Source organism: Notamacropus eugenii, chromosome 2, assembly GCF_028372415.1.
Source record: "Notamacropus eugenii isolate mMacEug1 chromosome 2, mMacEug1.pri_v2, whole genome shotgun sequence".
In the NCBI taxonomy this organism is placed as follows: Eukaryota; Metazoa; Chordata; class Mammalia; order Diprotodontia; family Macropodidae; genus Notamacropus; species Notamacropus eugenii.
In genome coordinates this window covers 275,989,610-276,007,580 of record NC_092873.1, presented here as the reverse complement: position 1 = coordinate 276,007,580, position 17,971 = coordinate 275,989,610, and the positions used below count along the sequence as shown (strand labels likewise).

The window sequence follows — 17,971 nt, the reverse complement described above, 5'->3', positions numbered from 1 at the left end:
AAATGCTTTTTTCAAAAGAAACATCTAATGGAAAAGGCAGAGAAATAGAGAAATGGAGTTGAAAGAAACCACAAAAGTAATTTCTAACTCTTGGATCATACTTGCATCTCAGATTCTGCAACATTTCAACTTTCTATTATCCGTGAAGTAGGAAATAGGGATAGAGTGAATAATTAATTCACATTTATTTGAACCACATTTCAGAAAATAATTCCATTCTCCTTTCCTCTCAAACAAGCATTAGATCCCAATACCAGGAAAAACTATTTTGAATGTTAATTCTTTTTATTTCCTGATTTATTTTTTGATGGAAGTCCCAGGAAACAGACAACTGATCAAAATATCATGAAATGACAGAGAAAAGGTTTGGATAGATTGAACAATCAAGAAACAGCTGTAATGACATGGGTTTTTGTGTACCCAGAAGTTAGCACGATGCCTGGTAAATATTTAAGTGCTTAATAAATGCTTGTTAACTGACTGACTGAAAGAGTGGGGGAAAGGGGAAAGGAATAAGCATTTTATATAGCCTCTGACTGATTGGCATAAGTTTATAATGACTCAGACTTGAAGCCAGTGGAGGTAGAATAGGGTAAAACACTCAGTCTGAAAAATCTTGACTGATTTTCCCTTTGTAGAGTGTATAAGACTCTGCTAAATACTGTAGGAGATTAGACGCGTCCTCATCCCCTTTATTTGTCTCATGTGTAGGGATCAAGGTGAGCAAAAGGCAGGGAACTGATATTAGATGGATGAATGCATAGAATAAACAAGCATCTACACTCTAAGCACCTTACAAATATCATCCCATTTGATTCTCAGCCATGTGACATAGATGCTATTATTATTATCCCACTTGACAGTTGAAGAAACTAAGGCAGACAGAGCCAAAGTGGCTTGCCCTGAATCACACAACCAATAAGCATCTGAGGCTGGTTTCGAACTTAGGTTTTCCTAATTCTGGTGTTCTATCCATTGTACTACCTAGTGGTATTCTGCCTATCTAGCTGGCTACTTTAATTCTGTTCCTTTGATTCAAGGAAGGAGCAAATTATAGTGAATATTATTTCTGCCTTCTTTCGTCTTTCAATTTATCTTCTTTTCCTACTCCTCCCTAGAGTTTCAGCTTGGAGTGGGGAGTTTCTGTCTGGAAAATAAAAGAGGAGTATTGTGAAGGGAATTTTGGCTTTGAAAGAAAAGTTGCTTGAGAAGACCTCTGAGGTCTCTTCTAAATCTAAGTTTTTATGACTTTGTGGTCAGGTCTGGGGAGAATGTGTTAAGAGCTGGTCACAGAGCCATCATAGTTATAGATTTTCTTCTTATCTTTTCTGTTTATGGGAGTCATGAGAGTAAGCAACAGTAAGTAACTGGAGAAAGTTCATTACTTGTGTTGTGGATTATGGTTTTGGTGTTTATTAAAAATAACCAAAAAAACCAAACCAAAACACCAAATTAGAAGCCAATTAAAATTTCAGCGATAGAGAAGAGGCAACATAAATTGTAGTGAATAGATAAGCAAGAGGAATACTGAGAGATCTGGACAGTTCTTTGTGCAATTATACAAGTTGAAAAAAGAATAACCAGAAGAATGGAGCACACAGTATCCGTGATCATGAGCAAATGTGAATGAGCAGTGAATGGACAAAGAATCTTGCCTGGACTATTGCAACAGCCTCCTAATTTGTCTCTTTGCCTCAAGTCTGTCCCCATTCCAATCCACAGTCCACATACTGGCCAAAGTAATTTTTCCTAATTAGAACTAACTAGTATGTAGTTATGAATTGGTCCTGTCATTCTGGAAACCATTTTGAAATTTTGATCAGAAAGTTAGCAAACTATCTATAACTTTTGATCTAGCTTTTGATAGACTTTTATCCCATAGAAATCAAAGTAAGAAGAAAAGGACTATGCGTATAAAAATATTTGTAGCAGCTCTTTTTGTGGCAGCCAAAAATTGGGCAGATAGGTGGAACAGTGGATAGAGCACAGGAGTCAGGAAAAGTTGAGTTCAAATCCAGCTTCAGACACAGCTGTGTAATCCTGTGTAGTCATTTAACCCTGTTTGCCTCAGTTTCCTCATCTGTAAAATGAGCTGGAGAAGGAAAAGTCACACTATGTGTGTCTTTCCCAAGAAAACCTTAAATAGGATCTTGAAAAATTAGAAGCAACTGAAATGACAGAACAACAACAAGGGGTGTCCTTTTGGGGGGTTAATGACTGAATAAATTGGGGTATATGAATATAATGGAATATTATTGTACCATAAGACATTACGAAATGGACAATTTCAGAGGAAACTGGGGAGATCTCTGTGAACTGATGCAGAGTGAGCAGAACCTGGAGAACAATCTACATAATGGTAACAATTTTCTAGAAAAAAAAAATATGGCTAGTTGGTGCAGTGGATAGGATACACGTCCTCGAGTCAGGAAGATTTAGGGTCAAAGGCAGTCCCAGACACCAGCTGTGTGACCCTGGGGAAGTCATTTAACTTTTGCCTGTCTCAGTTTCCCCATTGTAAAACGGGGATAATACTAGCACTTACTTCCCAGGGTTGTTGTCAGGATAAAATGAGGGAATTACAACGTAACTTGCAAGCCTTAAAGCGCTATATAAATAGGAGTTATTATTGTTATCAAGCCACACCGTCTATATTAGGACTTTCATAACCTACCTAGCTGTTAGTTCCTCTTCCTCTTACCCCCAATTATCTTACATGTATTTTTAAAAATAAATTTTATTCACTTCTTTCATTTTCATATTACCTGAATTATACAACGTCTTTCTCCCTTGTCCAGAGTCATTCCTTATAACTAAGAGTAAACAAGAACAGAAAAAAAGTGTTCAGGGAAACTAATCAATACATTGAGAAAGTCTGATATTATCTGCAGTGTTAGTATACTCATAGACCCTTGGCATATAGCACAAGTTTAATAAATACTTATTGCATGTTGATTGCTTGATGGGACTTAGAGGGGAAAGAAATAAAAAATTGCTACATTAAATTCTGTACTGAAATGAGTTTAGATGTAAATAGTTAATAAACAAGGTGAGTTGCTTAGATAAATAGTGTTTTTAATAACACATTTAATTTTCTAAAAAACTCAATTTTCTTTTATCTTAGCAAAAATTATTTCAGAACTTGAGTTTAGTTTAGAATTATAGCATATTCTGGTCTTCCTGTGGCCATTTGATCATCATTCAAATAACCTGATGAGGTTTATTCACAATTTCATCTAATTTAATCTTAAATTCATGCTGCATGTGTCCTTTTCCTGCCCAGATATTATCCTTGAGCTTTTGGTCAGGACCTTTCCTTTGATTGCACTATTGCACTCCCTCTCTTGTACTATTACTTAATAATAAGTAATACCCCCTCCTCCTGTAGCAGATTTTAAGCCCCTTTAGGGCAGGGATTGTATAATGTTAAAAAATTTTTGTCTTTGTATCTCATGCATAGTGCCAAAAGTAGGCACTTAGTGAATTCTTGCTGAATTCAACTGAATCATAAAATGACAGGAGAAACTTTACATATCATCAAATTTTATGAGCAACTCGAGTCCAAGAGAAATGAAGTGAATTGTCCAAGGTCACAGTTAGTAAGTAGTGGAGCCAAGAATTGCTTGTAGGCTAATTGTGTATGGCTACAATAACTCATTTTAATGTGCTTTATGAAGCTATGCTAAGCCTCTATAGAATAATGATCACTGTCACAGCTGCCTTTTGAAATCTGGGAGCTTAGGACAGAAGATAGTCTTGAATTACACCCACTCTTTAAAAGGACAACTTAGTTTTCTGTCCTAAGTGGCTGACTTAGTCCCATTGATATGTGGCTCTTTTCTTGATAAGCATAGGTGTATCAATAACCTAAACAGTCCCATTTGGTGCTGGGGTGTCAGGGAAAGCAGATGTTGTCAGAGGGTACTTTCTGACTCCATCTGGATATTTCTGGGAAAAGTCAACCTGCGTCTTAATGAAATATTCATTTAAATTATTTCAAGAATTTAAACTTATACCACTGTCTGCAAAGAGTCTTCTTTCTTAATTTACTAAAATGTCTCTTAAGGAGACAAAAGTGGTTCCAAAGTAGGACCTGGAAGTCAACAATGATATATTGTACATGTTGAAGTAAAGTGTCTCCTACATATATTTAAAAAATTTACAGCTATTTTAATGTTCTGAAACTGCTTGCTATCATAAAAGTCCCTTCCCTTAAAGCCGCTGTTCTCTCAGGTTGTGAATATTGCAACAAAATGGTCTTAGATGGATCCAAATCAAAAAGAAGTCAAAAGGCAAGGTGCAGATACATGATGGGCACAAGTAAGTATATGGCCTCATCTATGGTGATATGAGTATGAGAAGTATCTAGGACAGGCATGTCCAGAAAAGGAGGCGATTGGTCCAGTATAGTAGAGACAAAGATGAACACCCTTACAGTTTTATTGGCTATATTTAAAGAACAAAGGAAGACCTCCAGCATTTTGGGTCAATCCTTCATGGATGATTTACAGAATGACATTTTTGGGAATCGAAGAGAAAGTAGGAAAGTTGTTCTTTGCCCTGCTGGAGAGAATGGAGTAGCACCAATGAAATCACAGATCTATTAGAGTATCAAGAGAGGAATAATAAGGAAATTAGGTATGTCATCTCTGCTCCACAGTCTAGCACTGAATTCCTTTACATATCAATATTTCCAGGCTATAATCACAGCTCCCAATTCAGACCCTCTTCTTTTTGACTATTAATTATTTTGAATCCTGGTTTATTATCTATATGACTTAATATTATCTACATGACTTAATATCTCTGGGCCTCAGTTTCCTCATCTACAAAATGCAGAAGTTAGACTAGATAACTCTTGATCCTATAAACTAAGAAAGTACACAGTGATCCTTGCCTGCTCTTGGCCTTACAAAACTACGTTATCATTGTGTATCATGCTGGAAAAATTTCCTTCATTATCCAAGAGCCCATTTCCTTAATTATCCATCAAAAATTAATAACTGTAATTCAGTAACAGTCTCATTTCTGGGTGGGCTATTGTGTTTGGCAAAGAAATGTAGCAGAGCATGCTTGTCTGAAGAAGCTGCTATTTTTCCAAAGGAAAAGTTTAATCTCAGTGTAACATGATGGAAAATCCAGAAGAGGATGATTGCTTGATTGTTAGAAAATGCTTTCCTTGTTTAGATGACTCTTATATCTTAATGTGCCATCTTTATGCGACTATCCCTGTGGACTCATGAAAGATTGCAACTTGATCTAGTAACTGAACTCAACACACCCTTCCATGCTTGCATGTCCATACAATGCAATGGTATTTACATAGTATCTAAAAAAGCAAGAAGGCCTTTAGTCTGCTGATTGGATTGCCTATGGAATACTTATAGAAAGATGTGGACTGGGATTGAGGATGTTCAGACTAAAGAGGAGAAGACTCAAGGGAAACATGAAAACAGTTTGAAGTAATAGAAAGGCTATCAGATGGAAGAGGGTTTAGATTTGTCCAGCTTGGCCCCAGAAGTAAGAACAAGTAAAAGTGAATGTAAGCTGCAAAGAAACCATTTAAACTTGATGTTCTGCCTTTGGAGCTGGTGGTTTTCCCTCACCTTCTTCAAAGGTCTTCAGTCAACCACTAGATGTCTATCTGTTGGGTGTGTTACAAAAGATAATTGTTTTTCTGGAAAGACTTGGGATTAGATGGCCCCTTAGGTCTCTCTGAAATTCTGGGAATTACAAAGGGTGAGAAAGCATAGAAGGATTAAAAGTTATAGTGGGTGGAGAAAGTACCCATATAGATGGGTGAGATCAAGGATCCATTGAAATAGGTGGATGTATGCCTAGGTAGGAAAAGGAAGGAAGGAATGTATGAATGAAAAAGCATTTTTTATTAAGCAATATCTATGTGCCAAGCATTGTGCTAAGCATTGGAGATAGAGGGAAATATATACATACTCAATTGGGATTATGGAAGAGGGATTCTGTATTTTTTGGAAGGAAGGGGATAATCATTATTATTTTATCATGAGGTCTTCCAGTCTGTTACAAAAATTCCAAGGGAAATGCATTAGCTGAAAGAAGAATGGGATGGGGAGGTGGGTGGAAGGATAGGTAATTATAGGCAATTGCCACTCTGGCTATAACTCTAATTGACAAAAACTACTGGAAGTAAGCAGAGGCTGGATGACTGTCTGTCAGACATGCTACAGAAGGGATTCTTGCACTAGGTGGGCAATTGGATGAGTTGATTTCTAAGGTTCTTTCCAAGTTTAAAATTCTTTGTCTGAATTTAATTTAACAAAGTGTTAATAAATGTGTAGCATGTTGAAGATACTGTGTTAGGCACTGGGGATACAATGACTAAATTGGAGGGATACAACATATGCATAGAGAAGTAATTAGAAGGCATTTTCAGAGCAGAGTATAAGAGGATCAGAAAAAACCTTCAAAGAGGAGCTGGTACCTATTTTGATCCTTGAAGTAAATAAAGGAGTAGAAGTGATGAGTGGGTGTATCTCAGGGTGGAAGACAGAGAGGCAGGAAGATAGGAGATGCAATTCCAGGTTCAGGGGATGGCAAGTAGGGCGATTTAGATAGAGTGGAGAATGCATGAAAAGGAGTAATAAATGTTTGTAAAGGTAGGCAGAAATCAGATTGTGCTGGGCTTTAAGTCTAGGCTGTAGTGTTTGTATTTTATCCTCAAGGTAACAGGGAGCCAGTGTAGAGTTTTGAGTAGTGGAGTGACTTGATTTATGTTATGTGTGGGATGGATTGGAGAGGAAAGAGATTAAGAAGCAGGGAGACCAATTACAAGGCTATTTTAATTGTCTCTTTTTTCTTTATAGCTTCTCATCATTTTTTTATTTTCAACTTTCAGCTTTATGATAACCCCAATCTAAATCTGCTCTCTCCTCTCACTTCTTATATTTCCATTCAAACTTATCATATTTCGAATGAAGCATATCATATTCTCCTTCTCCTCCCTCCCCGCCTTTGACACCCTATCCCTCTCCTTACTTTCCCATTGCTGAGTTGTACCACTATTCTTCCTGCAGTGCCCAGATAGGAGTCATTTTTATGGAATCAGACTCAATTAGAAGGAACCTCAAAGTCCACGAAGTTCAACTTGAATCTGAAAACAAACCTCCTTTACAGCATACACAACACATCGTCACAGATTGTGTGGCAAGACTTGCAGTAAAGGGGAGCCTACTATTTGCAAAGGCAGACCATTGCATCACTTAATTATTAGGCAGTTTATGCCCGTTACATCAAGCCTAAATTCACCTCTTTAAAACTTCCATCTTTTGCTTTTCTGGGGCTAAGCAGAGCATGTTTTATCCTTTTCCATCTAAGAACTCTTCAAATACCTGAAGGCAGCTATCATGTCCCACTGTCTATTCTCTCTTTAGGCTATAAACATCTTAAATTTCTTCAGCCTTTCTTCATATAGTATGAAAGTGAGGACTTTCACCATCCTTCTCTATTGTCTCTTAAACTCAGCTACCGAGGAAGGAACTAACCATTTTGGACTTAACTTTCTCCTTGATGTGCTTTCCTTACCAAGATGCCATGTCCTATTGATTTTTTCTTTGAAATATCTCTTATGGCTATATTTTCCATTTCCATTGCCACCATTTGTAGTCTAGGCCTTCATTGCCTCATGCCTGTATCACTCTAAGAGTTTTCTTTCTAGCTGGCCTCAGTGATCCATGTTCAGTTCCCTCTACTGTATCCTACAGACCCTTTGAGACTAGTCTTTCTAACAGAAGGATTTCATTGTGTCACACACAGAGAATTAAATCTAATCCTCTCTGCCTGTCTTTCTGATGGGTCTGACCATTTGCTCCACTGGTATAGTCAAATCAATCAACCAATCAATCAACAAGTATTCATTAAGTGTCTACTATGTGCTAGGCACTATGCTGGGAGTAAAAAAAGTGAAAATGGTACCTTCTCTCAAAGAACTTATGTTCTAATGGTGGAGACAATATGCATAAACCAGTACATATAAGATCAATGCAGAATGAATGGAAGGTTACATTAGAGGCGCCATTAGAGGGCAACCTACAGACCCCCAGGCATTGCCCTCTAGGCTGCTGATGTATCTCACGGATCTCTGTGTCTGACCATTCCCCTGCCATTACCCCTAATGGACCACTGGACCTTTCCATCTGTGTTGGCCCTATATGTTTTATCTCTACCAATTAGAATGTGACTTTGAAAGCAGGGACTAAATGACTTTTCTCTTTAGTTTCCCAATTAAAATGTAAGCTTCTTGAGAGTGAGGACCCCTTAAAAAATGATTCAAATCAACAAGCTTTTATTTAGTGCCTATTATGTACCAGGCACTGTGTTAGCATATAAAGGGATACTCTAGGACATACTAAGGTTTCAAAGACAAAAACTGAAGAGTTGCAGTTCTTAAGAGTCAATATGGCATGATAGACTTAGAGCCAATCTCAAAGTGAGGAAAACCAGAGTTTAAGTCCTGTCGAGGCCTAGGACACATATTGGTTGTGTGCACCTGCACAAAATCACTTAAACTCTGAGTGCTTTTTGGCAAACCTTTAAGACTATAAGTTGTACCTGAGGTTTTATCTCATACTTTATAAATTAACAAAGAAGACAAAAATGGCAATAGTTAATGTTGGAGGAATCGTAGAATGATAAGCACATTATAACCATTTTGAAAAGTAATTTGTTCTTATGCAAGTAAAATGACTAAAATATATATAGCCTTTGAACCAGAGACTCCATTATTGGGTCATATACATAAAAACATTTATAGTAGTGATAGTTAAAGTTTATTATTTTTTTTGTGATAGCAAAGAATTGGAAACAAAGTACATGCCCGTCAATTGGGGAATGGCTAAACAAATTATATATAAACAGATGTAATAGAATATTACTGTGCTATGAGAAATGATGGTGATGAATAAAGAGAAGCATGGAAAAACTCATAGTTACTGTTGCAGAGTAATAAGAAGAGCCAAGAAAACAACATACACAATGAGTACCACAGGACAAATGAAAAAAAAAATAACCACACTCACTAAAATCAAAAGTAAATGCAGTGAAATGATAAAGCATGACTCAGACTGAGAGACAGAAGACTCTCCCAGCTTACTCCTTTGTGGAGATGGAAGGACCACAGGTCCCACATATTTTTGGACTTTTTCAATATATCAATTGGTTGTGCTGATTTTTTTTTTTTCCTTTCCTTTGTTTCATACTATTTGTCATATGGGATGATTCTCTGTGAGACAGAGGAGTAGGTATACTTGGAAAAACTATGATGATGTAAAAATAAAAGACATCAGTAAAAACTTATTTTAAAAAGACCACAAGTTATAGAGGAAAGTCTGACTAGAGGGAATTTTCTGTTCTGGGAGCTCTTTATATTAGTAAAATGACAAGTCTGTTTCCTCTTCCCTAGTCCTGTACCTGGCCTCATGAAGATTAGACTCTAGTAGCAGTGGATTGAGGGAGAACAACATGTACATAGGTAAGAAATATATCATATATAGAAAGTAATATGGAGGAAGACCTAACAACTGGAACTATTGGAAAAATTCATGAAGTAGGTAGAGCTTATACTGAGTTATAAAGAAAACCAGGGATTATGGTTGTTGTCCAATGTTCTTGAAGAGGATGAAATTGAAATCACCATGATAAAGTGAAGTTTCAGTGTGTACGACTGTGGCTGATCAGACCAATACAAGCTCAGAATGCTCTACCACAGGTTGGGCACAGATAGTCCGTGTGAACATTTGAGGTGAATACTCCAAATCTGTGCATCCTATGTTTCCTTTGTGCTGTTTCAGTTCTGCTTTGCTCAAAGAGCACAGCACCTTTTCTGATGTGAGCATACCATCCTGAGTGGTTCTGTGCCAGTATCTCCCATACCACACAATCAAATCCAAAGTTCTTGAGAGAGACCTTGAGAGTGTCCTTGTATTGCTTCTTCTGACCAGCATGTGATCATCTGCCCCATGAGAGTTCTCCATAAAATAGTCTTTTTTGGCAAGTGTACATTTTGCATTTGAACAATGTGGCCAGCCCATTGAAGTTGCGCCCTCTGAAGCATAGTTTGAGTGCTTGGCAGTTTAGTTTGAGCAAGGACCTCAGTGTCTGGTACCTTATCCTGCCAGGTGACCTCTGGAATCTTCCTACGACAGTTCAGATGGAAGTGATTCAGTTTCCTGGCATGGCGCTGGTAGACTGTCCATGTTTCACAGGCATACAACAGTGAGGTCAGCATAACGGCTCTGTTTGGACAACAGTTTCAGTTTGGTAGTCAGTCTAATACCTCTTCTCTCCCAAACTTTTCTTTGGAGCATCCCAAACACTGAGCTAGCTCTGGCAATGCATGTGTCAACCTCATTGTCAATGTATACATCCCTGGAAAGTATACTATCAAGGTAAGTGAACTTCATACTTCTCTATCTGTTGTAACTGATGGTTCCATATATGGATGGTGTGGTGGTGGCTGATGGAGCTCCTGTGTTTTCTTGGTGTTAATTATTAGGTCAAAATTCGCACAGGCAGCAGAGAATTGATCCATACTTTGTTGCTTCTCAGCTTCAGAAGCTGCATTGAATGCACAATTGTGCAAACAGAAAATCATGCACCAACTCTCCCTCCACTTTGGGTTGTAGTTTTTTCAAATTGAAGAATTTACCATCAGTGTGGTAGTTGACCTTGGTGCTGTTTTTGTCCTCATTGAAAGTATTTGACAACATGGCTGAAAGCATCATGCTAAAAAGCATGGAAGCAACCACACAGTCCTGTTTCACTCCATTGGTGACCGGAAAGGCATGAGAGCATTGTCCACTATGCAGAATCCAGGCAAACATGCCATCATGAAATTGATGTACAATGCTGATGAACTTCTCTGGACAACCAAATTTTGACATAATTTTCCATAAGCCCTCATGACTAACAGTGTCAAAAGCCTTGGTCAGATCTACAAACATGTGTACAGACCTCTGTTCTGCTCCTGGCATTTCTCCTGGAACTGTCAGGCAGCAAACACCATATTGATTGTTCCTCGGCCCTTTCTGAAGCCATACTGGCTCTCAGGTATGTGACCACCTTCTAGGTGAAGGATCAGCCTATTAAGGAGGACTCTAGCAAGAATCTTGCCAGCAATGACTAAGAGAGAAAGAGACCCCCCTGTGATTGTTGCAGGACAATCTATTCCCTTTATCTTTATAGAGATGGACAATGAAGGTATCCTTGAACTCCTGGGGGTCTAACTTCCTCTTGCCATATAACCTGGAATATTTCAGTCAGCTTTTGTATGAGCAATGATCTCCCTACCTTGTAAATCTCAGCTGAAGTAGAATCAACACCAGGTGCTTTGCCACATGAAAGGAGCCTAATGGCCCTCAAAACCTCTTCTTCAGTTGGAAGTTTAGCTAAGGAAGGTTTGACTTCAACCTGAGGTGAACGGTCAGTGGTCTCAGCATTGATTGATAATAGTCTGTTGAGAACACTATGGAAGTGGTCAACCCATCTCTCTAGAATCATGTCCTTATCACTAATCAATGTGGCTCCATCAGCATTGAGTAGTTGTGATGCACCATAGGTTTTTGGTTCACAAATAGCTTTCAGGGAATCATAAAAACACTTTGGATTGTTATTATCAGCATAAAACTGAATTTCATCTGCCTTCTTAGTGAGCCAGGAATCCTGCATCTCTTTAAGTTTTGCTTGTTCTTTACTTTTAATGGATTAAATGCTGCCTTTTTAGAGGTGGATGAACTATTCTGCTATTAAATCCTTTGGAGTTCTTGTTTTTCATTTAGCAGCTTCTGGATTTCCCCATCATTTTCAGCAAACCAGTCTTGGTGTTTGCAAGTGTTCTGACCCAGATAGGCAAATCAGTGCTGTACACCAAATTTCTGAAAGCTACCCACTCCTTTTCTGCACCACCATTGCCAACTGTGTAGTAGCAACAAACTGTTCACGCTGAGAGAAGAGATCTAATTTGTTGACATTAATTCTTTTGGTAGTCATATTGCCTTGGGGGCAGTACTTTTGATGAATGCGAATATTTAGTCAAAAAGACCTAACAAGCAGAACTATTGGAAAAATTCTGTGAAGTAGGTAGAACTTATACTGAGCTGTGAAGAAAGCTAGGGATTACAAGAGTGTAGGGAAGACAGAAAATATTCCCAGCATGGGAACAGGAGTAGTATGTTCTAGGAAAAGCAAAGAGCCCAGTTTGGTTGAATGCCTTTAAAGCAAAGGGTTCTAACTTCTCTGTGTCATAGAAACCTTTGGAAACTTGGTGAAGCTTATGGATCTTTTTGCAGGATGTTAAATGCATGAAATAAAACACATAGGATTAGAAAGGAAACCAAGTATATTGAAACACAGTTGTCAAAATATTGAAAAAGTATTTATGGACCCCAGGTTAAGAAATTCTGCCTGCAGCATCAAGATGTTGAGTTTACCTGGTACAAGAGTTGTTGAATTAAATGAGGTAGGAATATGAAGGATATATTCAAAGGAAGAAGTCTGGGAATATAGTTTGATTCTAAATTTTGTTTTAATATATTAAAGCTAACAATATATTCCTTTTAAGAATATTTCTAGCTTTGAACTTAAGAAATGTGACCCAAAAGGTGAGGGGAAAGCAAAGTCTTGATATCCTCCCTTCCCATCCTTCCTTCTAACTCTTTCTACTCTTCTGTTATTTTCAGCTTTGACCACACATATCCTTGGGATTCAAAGGTACTGTGGAATGAGAACAGAAGCATCAGTTGTCTGTTTTCCTTGTTTTAGCCATCTGGGTCTGCTTGTCTCCCCAAGTTGACTCCAGCCTCCTGACTCCTTCCTGAGTTCACTCCAAAAAGGTGTTGAGCCTGTGATCTCTAGCCAGTTTAAAGCTTGGGCGTCTCCTGGCTTTGAACTTTCCATTTGTGTTAATAACTGTATTTCCTAATGTCACCATGGTGACTGACATAAAACAATGTGTTCATTGTGGAGAGATACGTCAAGAGTTGGCACTTATGAATTATCACTCATCCTAAGGGAAGATTAGTGCTTCTGAGAGATTTGAATCCACCTGGTTTTTTAAAACTGTTCTTCATCTTGGACCACAATGGCTTTTAGAGAGGAACATTATAGGAGAAAGTGTCATTGATGGACACAACCTTTCTACTTTACTCTTTCTAGGTTGACTAAGAGAAACTGGGACCCTTGAAACCTAGTAATAATGCAGCTACATACCACTTCAATGTTTGCAAAGCATTTCACATATACTATCCCATGTAAGTATCACAGGGATTATTATTAGGTAGTGAGGTGGTAGAGTGTGGGACTTGGCTTGAGTTTGAATACTGTCTGCTTATTAGCTGTGTAACTCTGGGTAGGTCACTTAACCTCTGTCTACCTCAGTTTTCTCATCTGTAAAATGAGGATAGTAATAATAGGGACTATCTCCTAGTGTTGGGAGGCTAGAATGACATAATATTTGTAAAATGCTTTGCAAACCTTAAATCACTATAATAAATGCCAGCTGTTACAATTATTATTAGCCATTATCCATATTTTACCGATAAGGAAACTGAATCTCAGAGACCAAGTGGCTTTCCCAGAATCACACAGTTACGAGGTGTCAGAGGTAGGATTTAAATCCCGGTCTTCCTGACTCCAGCTGAAGTATACTCTATCCACTAGTCTTTTTGCCTCTCAATGAACAATGGTGAAATCCAAAGGATACATTCTCCGTCTCTATCTCTCCCTGTTTGTAAAATATATGCAATCTCTCACTTGTAAAGATATGTATTAACACAAAACCTCCTTGAGAGCTTTGCTTCATGTTTGATTGTTACAAACGATAGTTTTAAAAATGCTCACTGAAATGGGAAATTGTATTCTAGTTAATTCAGAAAGAGTTTGGAGCTGATCCATGGATTTGAGAGCTGAAGCAAGGACCTATAAATTATTGATATTGTGAAATTCCTCCTTTTTAATGTAAATTTCAACAAAATAGATCTCTCACATCCCCTAGAAATTTCCCTTTTTTAGAGCAACTTTTCCATGGGTTTGCTTAATTAAAGAATGGATTATTAAGCATTTATAGATTTTAAGTTGGCAGGGACTTTAGAGATTTAGTTCAACCTTCACATTTTGATGGGGAAAATGTGGACTGATGTTCACTGATATGGAAAATGAGGCTCTAAAGGATTAATTAACTTGTGCAAGGTCCACAGGCAACAAGTGATAGAGCTGGAATTGGAATCTGGGTTTTGAATTCAAATCCATTGCTCTTAAGCTATACGACATTATTTAAAGCTGTGTCTTATCTTAAAAAAAAAAAAAAAAAAAGCTTAGCATTGCCTTAAAGCAATTTTGCCTACTCTGACTTCAGAACCCACATTCTGTCCATTGCTTTGTTCTCATTGGTTCTTGGAGTAACTTTAGTTTACCCCTAATTTCAATCTCATCATATGCAGAGAAGCCTATATTATACAAATTTAGTGTCATTGTTCAATGTCTATATTCAAGGATAGCTTCATTTGGGAAGCCAAGTGATTAGAACTAGACCTATTCATAGGCTAGTGTCCTTCCCAAAAACATTTTGCAATGAAAATAGTGATATTTTATATTTTCTTAACCAAATGAAACAATAGCCAAGTTTATGTCTTGCCAGTAACAGGAAGAACAGGTTTTAATAGAATGATCTAATATATACTGTATTGTATGCTATGACAGAGATTGCGTGTATGTGCCAAATTAAGATGTTTAAGTCATTTTATATCTATATTCCATATGGCCAAATTACCCTGTAACTCAGTAAGTATCATAGAGGATAGGAAGAAGGACTCTAGAGAAGGAAGTAGAAGGGTTAGACTCTTAAAAATTCATATTATTTTTCTATTTAGCTACAGTAAGGGTTGCAGTTTCAAAGGATTCTTGTAGCTTATGTCACTGGACCCTGCCTGCAAAGCAAGGCATCATGAAATTTAGAACTGGAAAGTACATTAGACATCATCTAATGTAGCTCTCTTATTTTCCTGATGAGGAAACTGAGGTCTATTTGTCAAATGGAGATACCTATCTCCTATTTATTCTCTTTAGAGAGGCAGTATGGTGTAATGGATACAGCACTGGACTTGAATTCTGAAAGACTTTTTGCTATTTGACCCTAGGTCAATTATTTAAGCTCTCTGGGCCTCAGTTTCCTCATCTGGAAAATGAGAGGAATTGGACTCTTGCAGTTCTAAATCCATGATTTTATTTTCCCCATGGGGAAGGGGAATAGCTGAGGTGGCTACTCGGAGAGAAAAAGGAGGGAAGTAGGGGTAAAGTTGATCTTTCTTTGGTGGGAATGAGGAGGGATATGGATACTGGATACATTATGGATAGATACATCCCTGCTGCTACATTCCTTGGGGGTAGGGAGGGAATTGAAGGAAATATATCTGAAGGTGGAGAGTGACCAGTATGACTGGGCCCCATCCTTAATGGTAGGGTGGGTGGCTGTTGGGAGAGCACTATGATTGTCTTACCCTTAAGAGAAACACAATCTTTCGAAGACATACCTGTAGATCTTACTTCAGGTAGGAGTTAAGTTCTTTCTGATGGGGTAAAGTCAAACTAATAGAATAATATCCTAAAAATATGTTTAGTACTTTTTCCCCAAATCATTTACTAATGTACCATCTGTATATTCAGTTACCTGCTTAACTTTTTTGTTTTTCAGGCAGGATGGTTCTTTTTTCTAGTTTCAAACTTATATTCTACTATAAGTCTCTAATCTCTTTTCCCCTCTTCTGAATTATTGTGTTCTAAGCTATAGTTTCAAGACTGGTCCTATACCATGAGAAAAGGCAATGGGAACCAATGGAGCAAATCCAGGTTTGAGAAAGTTAATGCTTCAGTTAAAAAAAAAGTTAAATAAAAGAGATGCCTGTCTATTTCATTGGATGAACTATTTCACTTAAATAAGAGAGGGGAACGTTGGGAAAAGAGGAGGTTTACCTTTTCTCCTTCCCTCTCTTCCCAAAGAAGGGTGAAGAAAATAACCTTTAGCTAGCAGCTGAAATCCATGAGGCTTGGGCCAAAAACAACAGGAGCAAAGCTGAGTCCCTTAAAGTGGGACAGCTGAAACTGTCACTGGTTTTGAACAAGACAAAACAATAACAAAACTCCACCAAAGCAAAACAAAACAACTCAAATTCCAGAGAGCATTTCTGAAGAAAGGCAAATGACCAATGTTTGCAACAATAGCCATTGCCCACTTAAAGAAGTATTGTCTAACTGCAATACATTAGCTTGGTCTGTGGACTCCTGTTGCTTTAACTGTGTTTAGACAATTGATTTCAATTCATGGAATACTTTCATGGGTGGTTTGGGTTACTTTAACCACTTAATGAAAATCCCAATTTGGAACCAGCTTAAGAATCTGAATATCTACATGGAAATTCAAAGAGCAAAAGAAAACATTTTTTTTCACCCCAGAAGGAGCTTAGCATTAATATTTTTTAAAATGCTCTTTTTTTGACAGCTAATTTCAGTGCACTGAAATGCTAAAGCATTTTGGGTATTAATTCTCAACCCCCACCCCCATACACCTCCTTATTAAATAGTAGACTGTAGCTAATGATAAATCATTCCCCCAAATTTTCCTAAGATTAGTACGAAATGTAATATTTAATAAAATTAAGTTAAATTGTCTCACTTAAGGCTGTGATGAACCTTCCTTAAGAACAAACTTTAAATGCAAACTAATTTCTTTCCTGGTAATAAGGAAAATAATTTCCAAAGTCCATTGCATGTACTGTATTCCCTTATTAGAATTCTTATTCAGCTTGCAGCCACTACTGGAAACTGATAGGTTTGAATACACTTGATACATTAAAAAAAAAACAAACAACTTTCCTTTTTCTTGTTTAATGCCAGGTTTAAGGGTGGTAAAATTGGTATGAAATCCATGAGGTTTTCTCCAAAGTCTATTGTATCATAGAAGAAAAAGTTACAGGTCTCCTGTGTATTTTTCTTTCATTTAAAATTAAAAACAATTATTTTAACTCCCTTCACCCCGCTCCCATTCCCCTATTAGTTATCTAAATAAGTTTCCTAATTGAGGGATCAGCTTTTTCTTTTTGACCTGATGTCCTTCAAACATAGTTTAGAAGAGAGAGTGTGTGTGTTTTTAACCTGGAAGGAGAAAAATGATAGCTAAGCAACGTGCCTTAAAAATATTTACTTAAACGCACAATGTCAGGATGAGAAAAAAAACCATTTTCCCTGCGCCTGTAGGTCCTGAAGCCAGAGTCGCTGAAGTTACCAGAGCGGGACAGAGCCCCTGTCAGTTACATCTGACAGTTCTGATCATTTACTTCCACCAGCTCCGCACTTAGAGCAAGCCGTGACTGTTCTCTTTTTCTCTAAGCAAGCACCGTAATGAGTTATAATTGTGAGCACTTACTGTGATGGCCTGGAGTCTCTCCTTCACCAGCTCAGTCTCTTCCATTCTAGAGATCGAGGTTGGGGAAACCGTAAAGGGAATGAATGTAAAGCTACCATAAAGTAAGAAGCCCCCTCTTTTTCTTTCTCCTCCTCCTCTGATGGGGTGTGGTGGCGGTGGCAGCCGGCGGGGGGGACCCGGGGGAGGGTGACAGCGAAAAAACTGTGGTGGTTCTCCTCTTAATTCCACAGCAAGAGAAAAAGAGGAAAAATCCTGAGTTGTCAGGAGCGTCTCTGAACAGATGAACAGAGCAGGCCAGACAGACACATGGAATGAGGGTGTGCTGGGGCGGCAGACGCACGGGGCCGCTGGCACGAGCTGACTGACAAGTTTGAACGGCAGAACACAAGCCCTTTTCCTTCAGGGAACTGCCAGCCCTTTGTTGTAATGTGCACAGTGAGAGAGGCACTTTTCTTATTAACTATTCCATACCCAAATGCTGATTTTTTTCCCCCTCTGAAATGGCACACACAAGCTTGTTTCAGC

General features: G+C 38.0%; 1 protein-coding gene and 1 long non-coding RNA gene across 3 annotated transcripts in view; one reads left to right on the top strand and one right to left on the bottom strand.

The window, feature by feature from the left end:
• The window catches only part of PALMD (palmdelphin), a 69,006-nt gene extending 51,142 nt beyond the window's left edge, over positions 1-17,864 (bottom strand). The window contains exon 1 of one of the 2 annotated variants that reach the window (XM_072644095.1): positions 17,447-17,864. In XM_072644095.1, coding sequence (XP_072500196.1) covers positions 17,447-17,491 — 45 coding nt within the window. In that variant the 5' untranslated portion in view covers positions 17,492-17,864. Of the gene's footprint in view, positions 1-2,765; positions 2,820-17,446 lie in introns of those variants that run through there. The other variant, XM_072644096.1, reaches the window with a different exon arrangement.
• The window catches only part of LOC140527287 (uncharacterized), a 61,172-nt gene continuing 60,664 nt past the window's right edge, over positions 17,464-17,971 (top strand). The window contains exon 1 of the long non-coding RNA XR_011974748.1: positions 17,464-17,547. This is a non-coding gene — a long non-coding RNA (uncharacterized lncRNA). The remainder of the gene's footprint in view (positions 17,548-17,971) is intronic.